The sequence below is a fragment of the Sinocyclocheilus rhinocerous genome, unplaced genomic scaffold, assembly GCF_001515625.1.
Source record: "Sinocyclocheilus rhinocerous isolate Xijiao unplaced genomic scaffold, SAMN03320098_v1.1 scaffold878, whole genome shotgun sequence".
Lineage (NCBI taxonomy): Eukaryota > Metazoa > Chordata > Actinopteri > Cypriniformes > Cyprinidae > Sinocyclocheilus > Sinocyclocheilus rhinocerous.
Window position 1 is genome coordinate 826497 of NW_015664312.1, and position 13463 is coordinate 839959.

Genomic DNA, 13463 nt, shown 5'->3' on the forward strand with positions numbered 1-13463 from the left:
ATTAGCTTCATTTGGAGAGCTCTCTGGGTTCGGGCTTTAACACGAGCTCGGAGCACTCCCTCTGGACAGCACACCAAATATGCTACTAATTGCTCAATCACATTATATGTTAGTGCGAACTCGTAAAATTATGTTTTATTAACAAGGTTCGGGAGGAGCACAATCAGATAATAAATCAGTCTGACCCAGGTGGAGCTCGTCAGCTAATCACCTTAACAAGCACAATATGTGTATATATATATATACACATTATATGTTAGTGCAAACTCGTGAATTAAAATATCTCCTTGCTATTTGTTTTTCCCAACACATTCATGGTCATTTCTTTTGCTGGTGCTTTGCGGCGTGAGTTTATGTGTGTGCTTGAGCTCGGAATAGGCTATATATTAAAGGCCAACCCACCATATAAGTACTCAGATTAATATAAATGTGCGATTAGTCAAATAATGGTTTAAATTAACGACTGCTAGTCAATTAGAACAATCTTTAGTCTGGGGCAGCCCTACTGGCAACCACCCAGAATACTTTAGCAACCCCATAACAATGACCTGGCAACCACCAAGAACATCCTAGCAACTTCAGCAGTGAATTACTCTGGTAACCATCCAGAACACACTAGCAACCACATAGCTATGTGAAACAGTATTTAATAGGTTATGGGAAAGACATATATAATATTTCCTGTTATTATTATTTTTGGTCCTGTCAGCCACATGCCTTTAATTAAAGTTACAGAGTAACCCAGATCATTATATTCAAACATCTGAACAGAAGGACCAGCTGGAGCCTGATAAAGTCAGAGACTGCATGTGCTCTGATGTGTCTGACAAGAGACTAATAGTCCTCACAAGCTGTGGCGGCACCAGGCTCAAACTGGCACATAACACCAGGGAACACGCTAATGCAAGGTCACTCCGTGGCTCATGCTTGAGAATAAAAGAGTTCAGAGAAGTTTCTTAGAGACAGCATGTGCTGTCCTATGGCTCCTCATTTATATTAACAAAGCTGAGAAATTGTTTTACTGCTTAAAAAGCCTTCATTTAGTACTTTAATGAATTTCAAAAACCTTAATGATGTTCATATGTAATAGTTGACCAACAAGTCACAGGATTGACACTGTCTTTCCATCCCAGCGCTGTGACTCTTGATCAGGGGCATCATTTGAATATTATTTGAGAGTGAGGGAAGTGGGTCCAACGCCGGGCGCTCAGACTCCCACCTTCAGTGTGTGGGTGGGGAATTCCAGAGGGTGAAAACCAGTGCCAACCTGAGGTCATTGTAGGCTGATCTGAGGTTACCTTTTGTCTCTGTGGTAATGAACAAGTTCAGGGTACAGATCGGGGAGGATTTTCAAATGTTAAGTTTCACTTTTCTGGAATAACATTATTTTAACCAGGGCTCTAACCACATAGACATTGAGTAATAATTATAAATGGTCAAATTGCTCCTTTTAATACTATGTGATTTTCTGCTGCTCTGTTGTACTCCACTACGCTCTGTTAGTTGTTAGGATAACAAAAAGTTTTCAAAGTTACATTTTTAGGCTGGTCTGCCTCAGTGGTCTAACAGCAGTCGTCAATGATAAAATGACAAAGAAGCCGGGCTTTAGGGGTGTAGTGTTCACAGGAGCCGAATGCGATGCTTTAGTTTTAACAGTGAAAGAGTGTGAGGTAAGATGTAAGTAGCTGTACATTTAATATTTGACAACTGTTTTATGATAGATGTATTATGGACTGTAATGTACAATTAGCCTATGTAAACTACTTCAGTTGAAAATAACGGCTATAATTTGCGTAATTCATGACTAAATGTGATGAGACAAGAAATACACCCAAAAATGAAAATGCTGAAAATGTACTTACCCTCAGACCATCTAAGATGCAGATGTGTTTAGAAATGTAGCATTACATCACTTGCTCAGCAATGGATCCTCTGCAGTGAATGGGTGCCGTCAGAATGAGAGTCCAAACAGCTGATAAAAACACTCCAGTCTATCAATTAACATCTTGTAAAGTAAAAAGCATGTTTATAAGAAACAAATCCATCATTAAGGCATTTCATCTTTAAAGCGTTGCTTCTGGCCAAAATATCAGTCCCTAATCCATAATAAAAAGTTCGTGCGCTTGCGCGTGCCTCAAAAGAAGGCTTACAATGACTTACAAAGATACATAACAGCTACAAGTGTATGCACTACTTGCTTTATGCAAGCACTATATAGGATAAATCACTATACAGGATTTACCCTATTATACTTTATCGACACGAATTGATAGGTGAAACAACAAATAGCTACCCACAAATAGTCTATAAACAAAGCATCAGGCTGTCTTTGAGTTCACATGAACAACGGTTAAAGTTACTCGTCGTCAGGCTAGAGAAGAATACCATAATTCCTCCGTTCAATTAGGCCTAAGACATCGAGAGTCACGCAGACCTTTAACAACCCAGCCACAACACATAATTGCGAATAACATGCCTTACTTTAACACAGAATCGACCACAGAGTCCAGCGTTAATATTTTTTTCTACGAATCTTTGAGTTAACATGTACTAAACATGAGTGGAATTTGCACCGCAGCGCCCCCACACCTTGATGCTCATGACAAGAATAGCATGTATAGTTATCTTTATTGAAGTGAATTAGGTTTAAATCGCCGTCATGCATGAATGAATGATATTTTTGCAATTTTACACATAATAATCCACGATGATCACATTACACAGAACTGAAATTGCACGTCAAAATAACACATTGTCAATATTTTTTGAGACCCCCCAAAATTTCACAAATCCCGTTTTCAGGGGAGCCCATGTCTTATTAAGGGGAGCCGAGCTCCTCCTAGCTCCCCCGTAGTTCGCACCCTGGTTATGGGCTTATATGGACTTAACTAACTATATTAAAATGAATATGAGATAGTCTGACAAAGCTTGTGTTGTAACAGGCCTTAATTAATCAAAAAAGTTCAAATGCTTTCTGGCAAGTTGCATTCAAAATCCACAATTTGAATAAGCATGATGCTTAAGAGAGAGAGATGCAGAGCGCGTGCAGAGCAGGGGACGCGAGGAACAAGATTGAGAACCGCTGCTTTAGAACATTGATTTTGAAACTTGTGAATGCATTAGAATCGTTAGAAGACAGAATTGCGATTCATATATGAATAGATTTTTAAAGTTGGATGTATAAATGAATATTTGTGAGGCTTTGAAAATTAGATTTGTGCTGAAACCCCTGAGTGACTGAATGTGCTTCTGGGGATTTATAGAGGCAGTCTTCCACTGATGCATTTTATTGCCCCAATCCTGCGTAGCCACTGTGACTCATTCAGACACAATCAAACCCTCCGCATATTTGCAATACCATTGAAATTAAACTGATTCTGAGGGACACGGCTGGAGAAACGTCCCTTGTTGTTTTATGGGAAGAGGGGGTGGATATGGATGATGTCCGTAAGCAGACTTATTACTCACCTGATGTGCAGAACAGCAGTGGCGTTGGTAGTTAAAACCCTTCGTCCTTTGCTTTAAAGCTGAGGTGTTTTTGGGATGAGTAACATGCAGTGAGTTACATTACATTACATGCATACTTAGCAGGCCTTAACGAGTACCATTTACAGTTACTGTATATAATGTGCAGTTTAAAATAATCAGAAGGGTCTTTTTGAGGTTCAAAAGTCTTATGCAATACATTTTACTTAATACTTGGTTTAAACTAATTTAAAAAGTAATTATTTGTGAAATTTGTGCATAATGTCAGTGCTTTACATTGCTGGTCGAAAGTTTGGAATAAATACACCCAAAAATGAAAATGCTGAAAATGTACTTACCCTCAGACCATCTAAGATGCAGATGTGTTTAGAAATGTAGCATTACATCACTTGCTCAGCAATGGATCCTCTGCAGTGAATGGGTGCCGTCAGAATGAGAGTCCAAACAGCTGATAAAAACACTCCAGTCTATCAATTAACATCTTGTAAAGTAAAAAGCATGTTTATAAGAAACAAATCCATCATTAAGGCATTTCATCTTTAAAGCGTTGCTTCTGGCCAAAATATCAGTCCCTAATCCATAATAAAAAGTTCGTGCGCTTGCGCGTGCCTCAAAAGAAGGCTTACAATGACTTACAAAGATACATAACAGCTACAAGTGTATGCACTACTTGCTTTATGCAAGCACTATATAGGATAAATCACTATACAGGATTTACCCTATTATACTTTATCGACACAAATTGATAGGTGAAACAACAAACAGCCACCCACAAATAGTCTATAAACAAAGCATCAGGCTGTCTGAGTTCACAAGACACAATCAAACCCTCCGCATATTTGCAATACCATTGAAATTAAACTGATTCTGAGGGACACGGCTGGAGAAACGTCCCTTGTTGTTTTATGGGAAGAGGGGGTGGATATGGATGATGTCCGTAAGCAGACTTATTACTCACCTGATGTGCAGAACAGCAGTGGCGTTGGTAGTTAAAACCCTTCGTCCTTTGCTTTAAAGCTGAGGTGTTTTTGGGATGAGTAACATGCAGTGAGTTACATTACATTACATGCATACTTAGCAGGCCTTAACGAGTACCATTTACAGTTACTGTATATAATGTGCAGTTTAAAATAATCAGAAGGGTCTTTTTGAGGTTCAAAAGTCTTATGCAATACATTTTACTTAATACTTGGTTTAAACTAATTTAAAAAGTAATTATTTGTGAAATTTGTGCATAATGGCAGTGCTTTACATTGCTGGTCAAAAGTTTGGAATAATTAAGATTATTTTATGTTTTTTTAAAAGAAGTCTTTTATGCTCCTTATACCAAGGCTGCATTTATTCGATGAAAAATACAGTAAAAACAGTAATACTTTGAAATATTGTTACAATTTAAAAGAACTGTTTTCTATTTTAATATATTTTAAATTGTAATTTATTCTTGTGATGGCAAAGCTGATTTTTAAATAAATCTCCATTTCAAATAAATGCGGATCTTTTGACCTTTCTGTTCATCAAAGATTCCTGAAAAAATGCATCACCGTTTCCACAAAAATATTAAACAGCAAAACTTGTTTTCAACATTAATAATAATAACCATTATTAATAACTGAGCACCAAATCAGTATATTACAATGATTTCTGAAGGATCATGTGACACTGAAGACTGGAGTAATGATGCTGAACATTCAGCTTTCCCATCACAGGAATAAATTACATTTTAAAATATATTAAAATATAAAACAGTTATTTTAAATGTTAATAATATTTCACAATATTAATGTATATATACTGTATATTGCACATTTTTACTGTATTTCATCAGATAAGTGCAGCAATATACCTTAGCAATATTATTTGTTTCCAAAAATATTGAAAGTATTTACTGTAACATACTTAAGACACTATTGGTTTATAAGAGCTTTATGCAAAACAATGACTTCAGGTGTGAAGGATATCAGGATAAAACTCATGTGTGCCCTTGACCGAGACACTAGGTTGGTGTAGTTTTGAATTGGCAAGGATTATTACCATCGAGTGATACTTATATTTATTCCTTTTTCCCCATCATTTTGGCTTCAGAAAGCTGATGCCAGGGACTGTTAACAGTTGTCATGTTTCTATTCTCAGGGCCTGACTAGCAGCTGTCATGTTTATTCATTTACTGATTCATCCAGTTAACAGTCACTTCACAAGATGTGGACATACTGTACATCCCCCACATAACCTGTGGGCACAGCACAGTATAAACTCTTGCATGATAATCATATTGCACAATACTGTCATGTGTATTCTGTCTGGTTGTGCAGTGTGCCCTGTGATGTTCTGTGAATAGATTGCACCTTGTATTTAATTTTATCTCTGTCTTACCAGTGAAAATAACCTCTCTTCATCCATAAAGCTCATTAAGTGTACAATACAAGTTTTGGACCAACTTAACCACTTGTTCTTTTTTTTGAGAGGGTAGCAGCTGTGTTAGTAGCTCACTTTCTTTGTTTTTGAAGCTGCATCTTCATCTTGACATTTAGCGGTTAACTATAAAAATATCACCGCTTTTTTAAATTCTAGGCTGTGAAATGTGTGGATTAAGACAAAAATACACTAAACAACCTTTCAAATTGGAACAGGTTTTTAAACACTATCCACCTTTTTCCTAATGAACCTACTGCATTTTAATTAATGTGTGGCACTTCTGGTTTGGGGAAGTTCCACTCAAAAAGACAGAAACAAATTACTTCAATCATAATGTTGCGTTGCAAATAATCGTTATTGGTCAGTTTGATATATCATGTTCTGTTTTCAGATAACGTAACGCTTGGTTTTTTAATGTGACATGGTATAACAAGAATATCTATGGTAAAAGCTCTTTTCAATTAGCTGCATTCTTTTCCTCATTATTAAGTTTGCTTGAAAAAGCCAACTTACTGATCTACTTCTTCTGAGCCAAAATTTAGTCAGTATCTCTTCCTAAAGTTTTACAGCTACAACCACCAAACTCGGGTCAGATCTTCAGACTGTTCTGAAGTTAGTTGCTGTGACTTTTCTAACTAATCCGACTTACCGTTTTCATAAACATGAAGATTAAAAATAATAAAATCCCATTACATTGACGGAATGTTCAAATTCAAATTTAAAAGCATGTAAGCAGCATGCTAATCATGCTAGAAACGTGCTAGCAACATGATAACATGTTAACCCTTAAATGCATACCTCGGGTCTTTAGCGACCCGGGACATCATTCTCTACCCTCTCCCTCCATTTTTTAAAGTTAAACATCAACTTTCTTAGTATTCCTCAATCTATTCATTATAAACAATATAAGAAGAAAAAAATAGTAAAATATAAAAGAATGCCCGTTTTCTGATAAATTTTTTGTAAAAAGTGTATAGGGTCGCTAGAGACCCGAGGTATGTAATTGTGTAAGTATTTTTTTCTGCGCAACTGTATTTACATATCTGATGACTCAATACGTGCAATGCATCTTTTTTTCCTCAAGGTGGCACTGTTTGATACAGAATGATGACGTGACGTTTCACTGATAATTACGGCAGGCATAAAACAAACGAATATCATCAGCAAAAATTGAAGTGGTTTGAATGGCTTTACTGCAGAGCAATTACTATACGCAATGAAATATAAATGTCACTGTCATTTGATGCTGGATGTGGTGAATAAGCTGCCAGTGATCAAAATATTGAATATCAAGTCATTGAAAACGATAGTTTTGAGAATATGGTTGAGATCGTGTATATGAGGCAGATGTTGAATGTACTGTGGAAGTGCGCTCTGACGATGACAGCGATGGTAAAATCATCTGCTCAAATTGAACCTTTTTAAGTTTCAAAAGGTAACATGTGCTTTAATTTTTTCTTCTGTAATTGTTCTTAAAATATCAAGAGAGTTTTTTGCTATTGCAGCAGTTAGAGATCCATCCGTGCTGGATATTTAGGTCCGGGTCGCTAAAGACCCGAATATGTAAGAATGATTGGCGAAACATTCATGCATTTAAGGGTTAATCATGTTAAAAACATGCTAGAATCATGTTAATCATGCTAGAAAAAGGCTATCAACATGCTAATCATGCTAGAAACATGTTAGCAATATACTAACCATGCTAGAATCATGTTAATCATGTTAAAACATGCTAATCATGTTAAAAACATGCTAACAACATGCTAATCATACTAGAAACATGCTAGCAACATGTTAATCATGTTAAAAAACATGCTAAACATGTTAGCAACATGATAACATGCTATAAACATGGTAACATTAGCAACATGTTAATCATGCTAGAAACATGCTAGCAACATGCTGGTCATGCTAACAACATGCTAATCATACTAGAAACATGCTAGCAACATGTTAATCATGTTAAAAAACCATGCTAAACATGTTAGGAACATGATAACATGCTATAAACATGGTAACAACATTAGCAACATGTTAATCATGCTAGAAACATGCTAGCAACATGCTGGTCATGCTAACAACATGCTGGTCATGCTAGCAACATGCTAATCATGCTAGAAACATGCTAGCAACATGCTAATCTTTCTAGAAACATGCTATCTAAACAAGCTACAAACATCTATTTAATCCATCTATCTAAACGTTCAAACCTCAAGCTTTTACAACTGCTTCAAATTTTCAGTCACGGCTTTTTCAAGTCAACTTCAAAGTTTGCAAACTTTACTCATCTAGTTATTTTAATTTTTACTTTGTATTCCGCTGTTACTGTATGAAAAAGAAAATGTTCTTTTAATGATCGATGGTTGAAGCATTCACTGTTTGTTTACTGTGTAATGGAAGTTACTCCTATAATTTGTGCAAAGCATCCTGCGGCTTAAGAAAAAGGTGGATAGGCATCATACACTTGCCGACTTTGAAAAAGTTCACAGAGGAAAAACTGGGCATCATACAGTAAACGATTGAGGATCACATATTACCAGACTTAATTGTTCTGAAAAACAACTAACTCACACAGAAGCATGCACCTTGTTGCTTTGAAACACATTAAAAATTAAAACAATATGCATTTTAAACATATCAAACATGTTGTATGTCCGCCGACTGGATGAAATCATAGACTGAAGTTAAAAATCAGAGTCTGTCCATCATAGACTGCGATTTTCTCTGAAATCTTTCAACTCCAACAGTCCAAAATCTGCAGACTGGCTCTGACTTTCAACAGTTAGCGTTGACTCGTCCAGGCTGCAAATCAGGGAGAAAATCTGTGAATTCTAGTGTGCTCCAGCCTTTAGGGTGGTCCAAAACCATATGGTTTTCTTTCTTAGAGCACAAAAGGAGATTGTTCCTTCCCATAGAATTGAAACGAAAGGGGACTGAAGCTTTCCAAACAGATGCAACATCACCTAAGAAGTCATTCACAAAATGTGTGCGTTATTTTCTAAGTCTTCAGAAGTCATTTAATAGCTGTTTGTGAGGGACAGACAGAAATCACAGAAAGTCTTATTTGGAGCCTCACTAAACTCACAAATCCACGTGGGGAAGAGCTGAAGATTATCAACGAATAACAACTTAAAGTTCTGTCTGTTCCTCACAAAAAGGCTTCAGAAGACAGAATATAGTGCACAAATCATATGGACCACATTTATGACTTTTAGAAGCTTTAAAGCTGTAGTCCCCATTCATTGTAAGTTTGTGGAGAACTTAACAACCAGCAGAATTTAAAAAAAAATCTCTTTTTGAGTTCCACTGAAGAGATAAAATGATACAGGTTTGAACAATGAGGATTTCGAATGATGTACATAAATATGAAGAGAATTTATTTTATTTAATTGGTGAAGCTGAAGTAGAGTACATTGGACTGATTGCTGATTGTGACTCTGCTGTCCCCTTTAGTCATGTCTGTGGCACTACACACTTGACATGAGGCAATATGGAGCTTAAAGGGATAGTTCACCCAAAAATGAAAATTTGGTGTTTATCTGCTTACCCCCAGGGCATCCAAGATGTAGGTGACTTTGTTTCTTCAGTAGAACACATATGATGATTTTTAACTTTAACCGTTGCAGTCTATCAGTCGTATAATGCATGGCAATGGTAACAAAATCTATGAGAGTAAAAAAAACATGCACAGACAAATCCAAATTAAACCCTGCGGCTCGTGACGACACATTGATGTCCTAAGACACGAAATGATCGGTTTGTGCCAGAAACCGAACAGTATTTATATCATTTTTTACCTCTAATACACCACTATGTCCAACTGTGTGTACACGCTCTGGCATAGTTTACGCAAGTGCCGGAAGTGATCTCTCGCGCGTATACGTCACCTTCATGAGAGCAAAAGCACATTTGTTTGACTTAATGAGGTTTTGTGCGTGTGTGATTTGTTGCTCTTGTTAACCTGTAGGTCAAGGAAGCCATGCAGAGAATCCATGACAGAGGAAACATAGGGAAGCTGATTTTGGACGTGGAAAAGTCTCCCACGCCTTTGGTGAGTGAGTCATCCTAAAACCTGCCTTTGAATTAGACCCGTGTTCTAAGGCGAGCAAAACATTATGTGCACAACATTATAATTATGTCAACCATTGGTGCTGCCCTTTCATTTTTCCGTTTTCATAATGTCTTGCATTGTTCAGTTTTCTAACATCATTTTTAATATTCAGCTTATCCAGAAGTGTGTGAGAGAAAAGAAATGATCTTTTTATGAAGCACAAAGGCAGATCTGAATAATACACCTGTTTACTTTGAAAAAGGAACAAAAAATGGTATTATGACAGTGATCCAAGAGTCAGGCGACATCACCTCCGCAGTTTCCATGGAGACTGCGCTTTATGACGCTGTTCTCAGTGGAGACAATCTGGCCTACAACAGCATGCTTTCATGAAATCTACCTTTAGTGTCTTCACTTAAACCTGGGAAGTTCTTAAAGGAGCAACGGAAGAAGAACATCTGAAAAATTGTTTTCCATTTTTCTCCCTTCCCAGAAGGTTTTATTGTGTAGATGTTGATCTTTTAGCTCAGAAGCCTTGATCTACTGTGTCTTAGATGTTTCTCCTCAAATATGGAAGATTTTTGAAGGAACAACTGATAATGTCTAAACTGTTGCTCATAGCTCAGGACCCTTAAGAGATAGTTTAACTAAAAATTAGGGCTGTGCGATATTGAAGAAAAATGCGATATGCGATAATTCATTAAATAATAAATGAACATTCTGTCATAATTTACTCATCATTTACTTCCTTCTGTGGAACGCTAAAGAAGATATTGTGAAAAAACATTGAAGTCTAAACAACATCAGTGTTATTTTAGCATAATTGAGATTCTATTATAGTTTTTATCAATAGTTTGTATTAGTTTTTAGTTTTATATTTTTCTCTTTTTTTAAAAAGTTTTAGTAATTTTGCAATGTATTTTTGTCATTTTTATTGTTATTATTTTTTATGTCTATCTTTTTATTAATTTTATTTAAGTTTAATTTTGGTTATTTTAGTACATAAAATTCTTATTTACTAAAAGAAAATGAGAAATGTTTCCTTGGCAACTAGCTGAAATAAAATTTGTGTTTGTTTATATATATATATATATATATATAAGAAGTCATACAGGTTTGAAACTGCATGAGAGTGAGTAAATATAGCTGTTGTATTTGTCAGCTATGTTTCTCTCTCTCTCTCCCCCTCACTTTATGTTTGTAATATACTATATATCTTATAATTATAATATATGTATACCATTTGAGAAGTATTCTACGTTTGAGTTCAAACTGAGATCTTTGACATCTGATTACAGCAATCTGTGCGCAATTGTTGAGATCTTCTCTGAAATGCAAGAGGAGACGCACGTTTAAGAGATTACCTGCACCTCGAATAATTCTGAGAAACAGGAGACTGTCGGTCCGTGTGAAAACACAATGATTTTTGATTTCTCTTTCAGATGGCCAATGACAGCACAGAGACCAGTGAAGCAGGTGAGGAGGAAGAGGAGCAAGAGGGAGACAATGACAAGAAAGAGCGAATGCCCTTCATTCAGTGAAGCCAGACTCAACCAGAGACTATCACGAACCTGAGCTGAGCTCCATGTCATGTGTGTGTGATGTGTTCGGTCTGTTGTTTGTCTGTATCTTTGCCAGTTTTGGTCAATGCAGTCAAAAATACCCCAAAACACTAAGTGTGTTGTTAAATGTTTGACTGAAGTGCCATTCTTAGTGCAGTGTTGAATTGTTACAGTGTTTTAGACCAAAACGTTATTGTAGGATTGACTTTTTGTGGAAGCTTTTTGCAGCCTTTCGAATGTTTTATTTGTCCCCGTCAGTCAGTGGATTGACAGACGACTGCAATCAACGTCCAAAATTAACACTTGCCAAGAGACAAATGGAAGTCAAAATTGGTTTTGGCAAGTAAATTAAACGCAGCAGTGGCTGGAAACTCTATAAGGAACTGCAAGTAGGATATATAAGTAACTTTAAGTCTTCAGATGTCTTTTAATGACTTTTACCTCAAGTGGGCAATTTACCATCAAACGTTTATCAATTAAAAGTTTTTTGTTTCTCCAGAACTCCATGCCATGGTGCATATGTGAAATATTCCTCATAATAAAAAAAATATTCACTACCAAAAATGAAAATGGTCATCATTTATTCACTCTCATGTCATTCCAAACCTGAATTACTTTTTCTTCTGCTGATTTTCTGAAAAATGCTGGTATGGATGTCTGATGAAGGCCTTGAAGTTGGCAGAAACAAACATCTCTGTTTTTAAAGAAATAAAGTCTATGTTTGCAGAGTGAGTGTTGCACTTTTCTTCTAAAGTTTGAGATCTGTATTTTTTGGTCGAGTTAGTCGAGCATCTGCATTTTATTTGTCTATTTTGTGTTGGTAACCACTGACTTCTATTGCATTGGCAAAAATCCCTGAGACATTTTAGAAATATCATTTTTTATGTTCCACAGAAGAAAGAAAGTCATACAGGTTTGGAATGACAGGAGAATGAGTAAATGATGACAGAATTAAAATTGTTGGTGAACTATCCATTTAAGATTAGTGGATAGCATTTGTGGCATAATGTTGATTATAACAAAAAAATAAAATGAAAAGGAAGGACACAGTAAAGCACTTACAGTGGAAGTCAATAGGGCATGTTTTAGGGAGATTTAAAAGCAGAAACATGAAGCTTATAATTTGCACTTACATTAACATCTGCTATTCAAGCTGTTAAACTGTTTACATTTTCAGTCATTATAGGGTTTCAGGTGTTACGTTGTCATGACAACAAAGTTGAACTGAATTTAACCTCACGCTTAAAGTGATTTGTTCACACTAAAATCATGTTAACACACATATTTATTACATCTTGTCGCTATACTCTTGAAGCAGTATTATAAAATGTATAGATTGGCACCGTTCACTTCCATTGTAAATGTCTCACCCCAACCATTTTGTAAAGAAAAAGAAGGTCAAGTGGAAATACATTTTTGTGCTAATCAACATTAAGTGCTGTAGATTGAGCTTAACTTGTACTGAACCTGGAATGCTCCTTTATGTTGCCTAAATTAGGAATAATCATAATGTGTATCGCATGTTTGTGATGGGTGCAGTTTTTCCGAATATGATTCCATAAGTAACACACACTCACGCAAAAAAAAAAAAAAACCCTACATAAAACCATTTTATCCATATAAGGACAAAATGTTATTTTTACAGAAGTATTAAATTCAATAAAATAAATTCTTAATTCACGTGCAGGTGTGGCAGTGTTGCGAATCATCATCAGAGTCGGGATCCATTTGCAGCGTTTTTATTGCGTAAACAGACAAGACAGGGTCAATCACCAGTAGATACAATAGCGAAGGCTAGGCTGAGACAGAACGTGGGACAGGCAGGAGGGCGAGGCAGGCGGCAGACAAACACAGTAGTAGAACAATCCAAGTCAGGGCAGGCAGAGACAGATCAGTGTACGATAAACAGTCCAAGGTCAAACGAGTAGGCAAGATACAGGGTAAACGCTCAG

At 36.3% G+C, this 13463-nt stretch overlaps 1 protein-coding gene across 1 annotated transcript in view; it reads left to right on the forward strand.

Annotated features, from left to right (window-relative positions):
* Nucleotides 1–12061, forward strand: part of vat1l (vesicle amine transport 1-like) — a 43222-nt gene extending 31161 nt beyond the window's left edge. The window contains exons 8-9 of the mRNA XM_016540803.1: nt 9866–9949; nt 11392–12061. Coding sequence (XP_016396289.1) covers nt 9866–9949; nt 11392–11490 — 183 coding nt within the window. The 3' untranslated portion in view covers nt 11491–12061. The remainder of the gene's footprint in view (nt 1–9865; nt 9950–11391) is intronic.
* The last annotated feature ends 1402 nt before the right edge of the window (nt 12062–13463 follow it).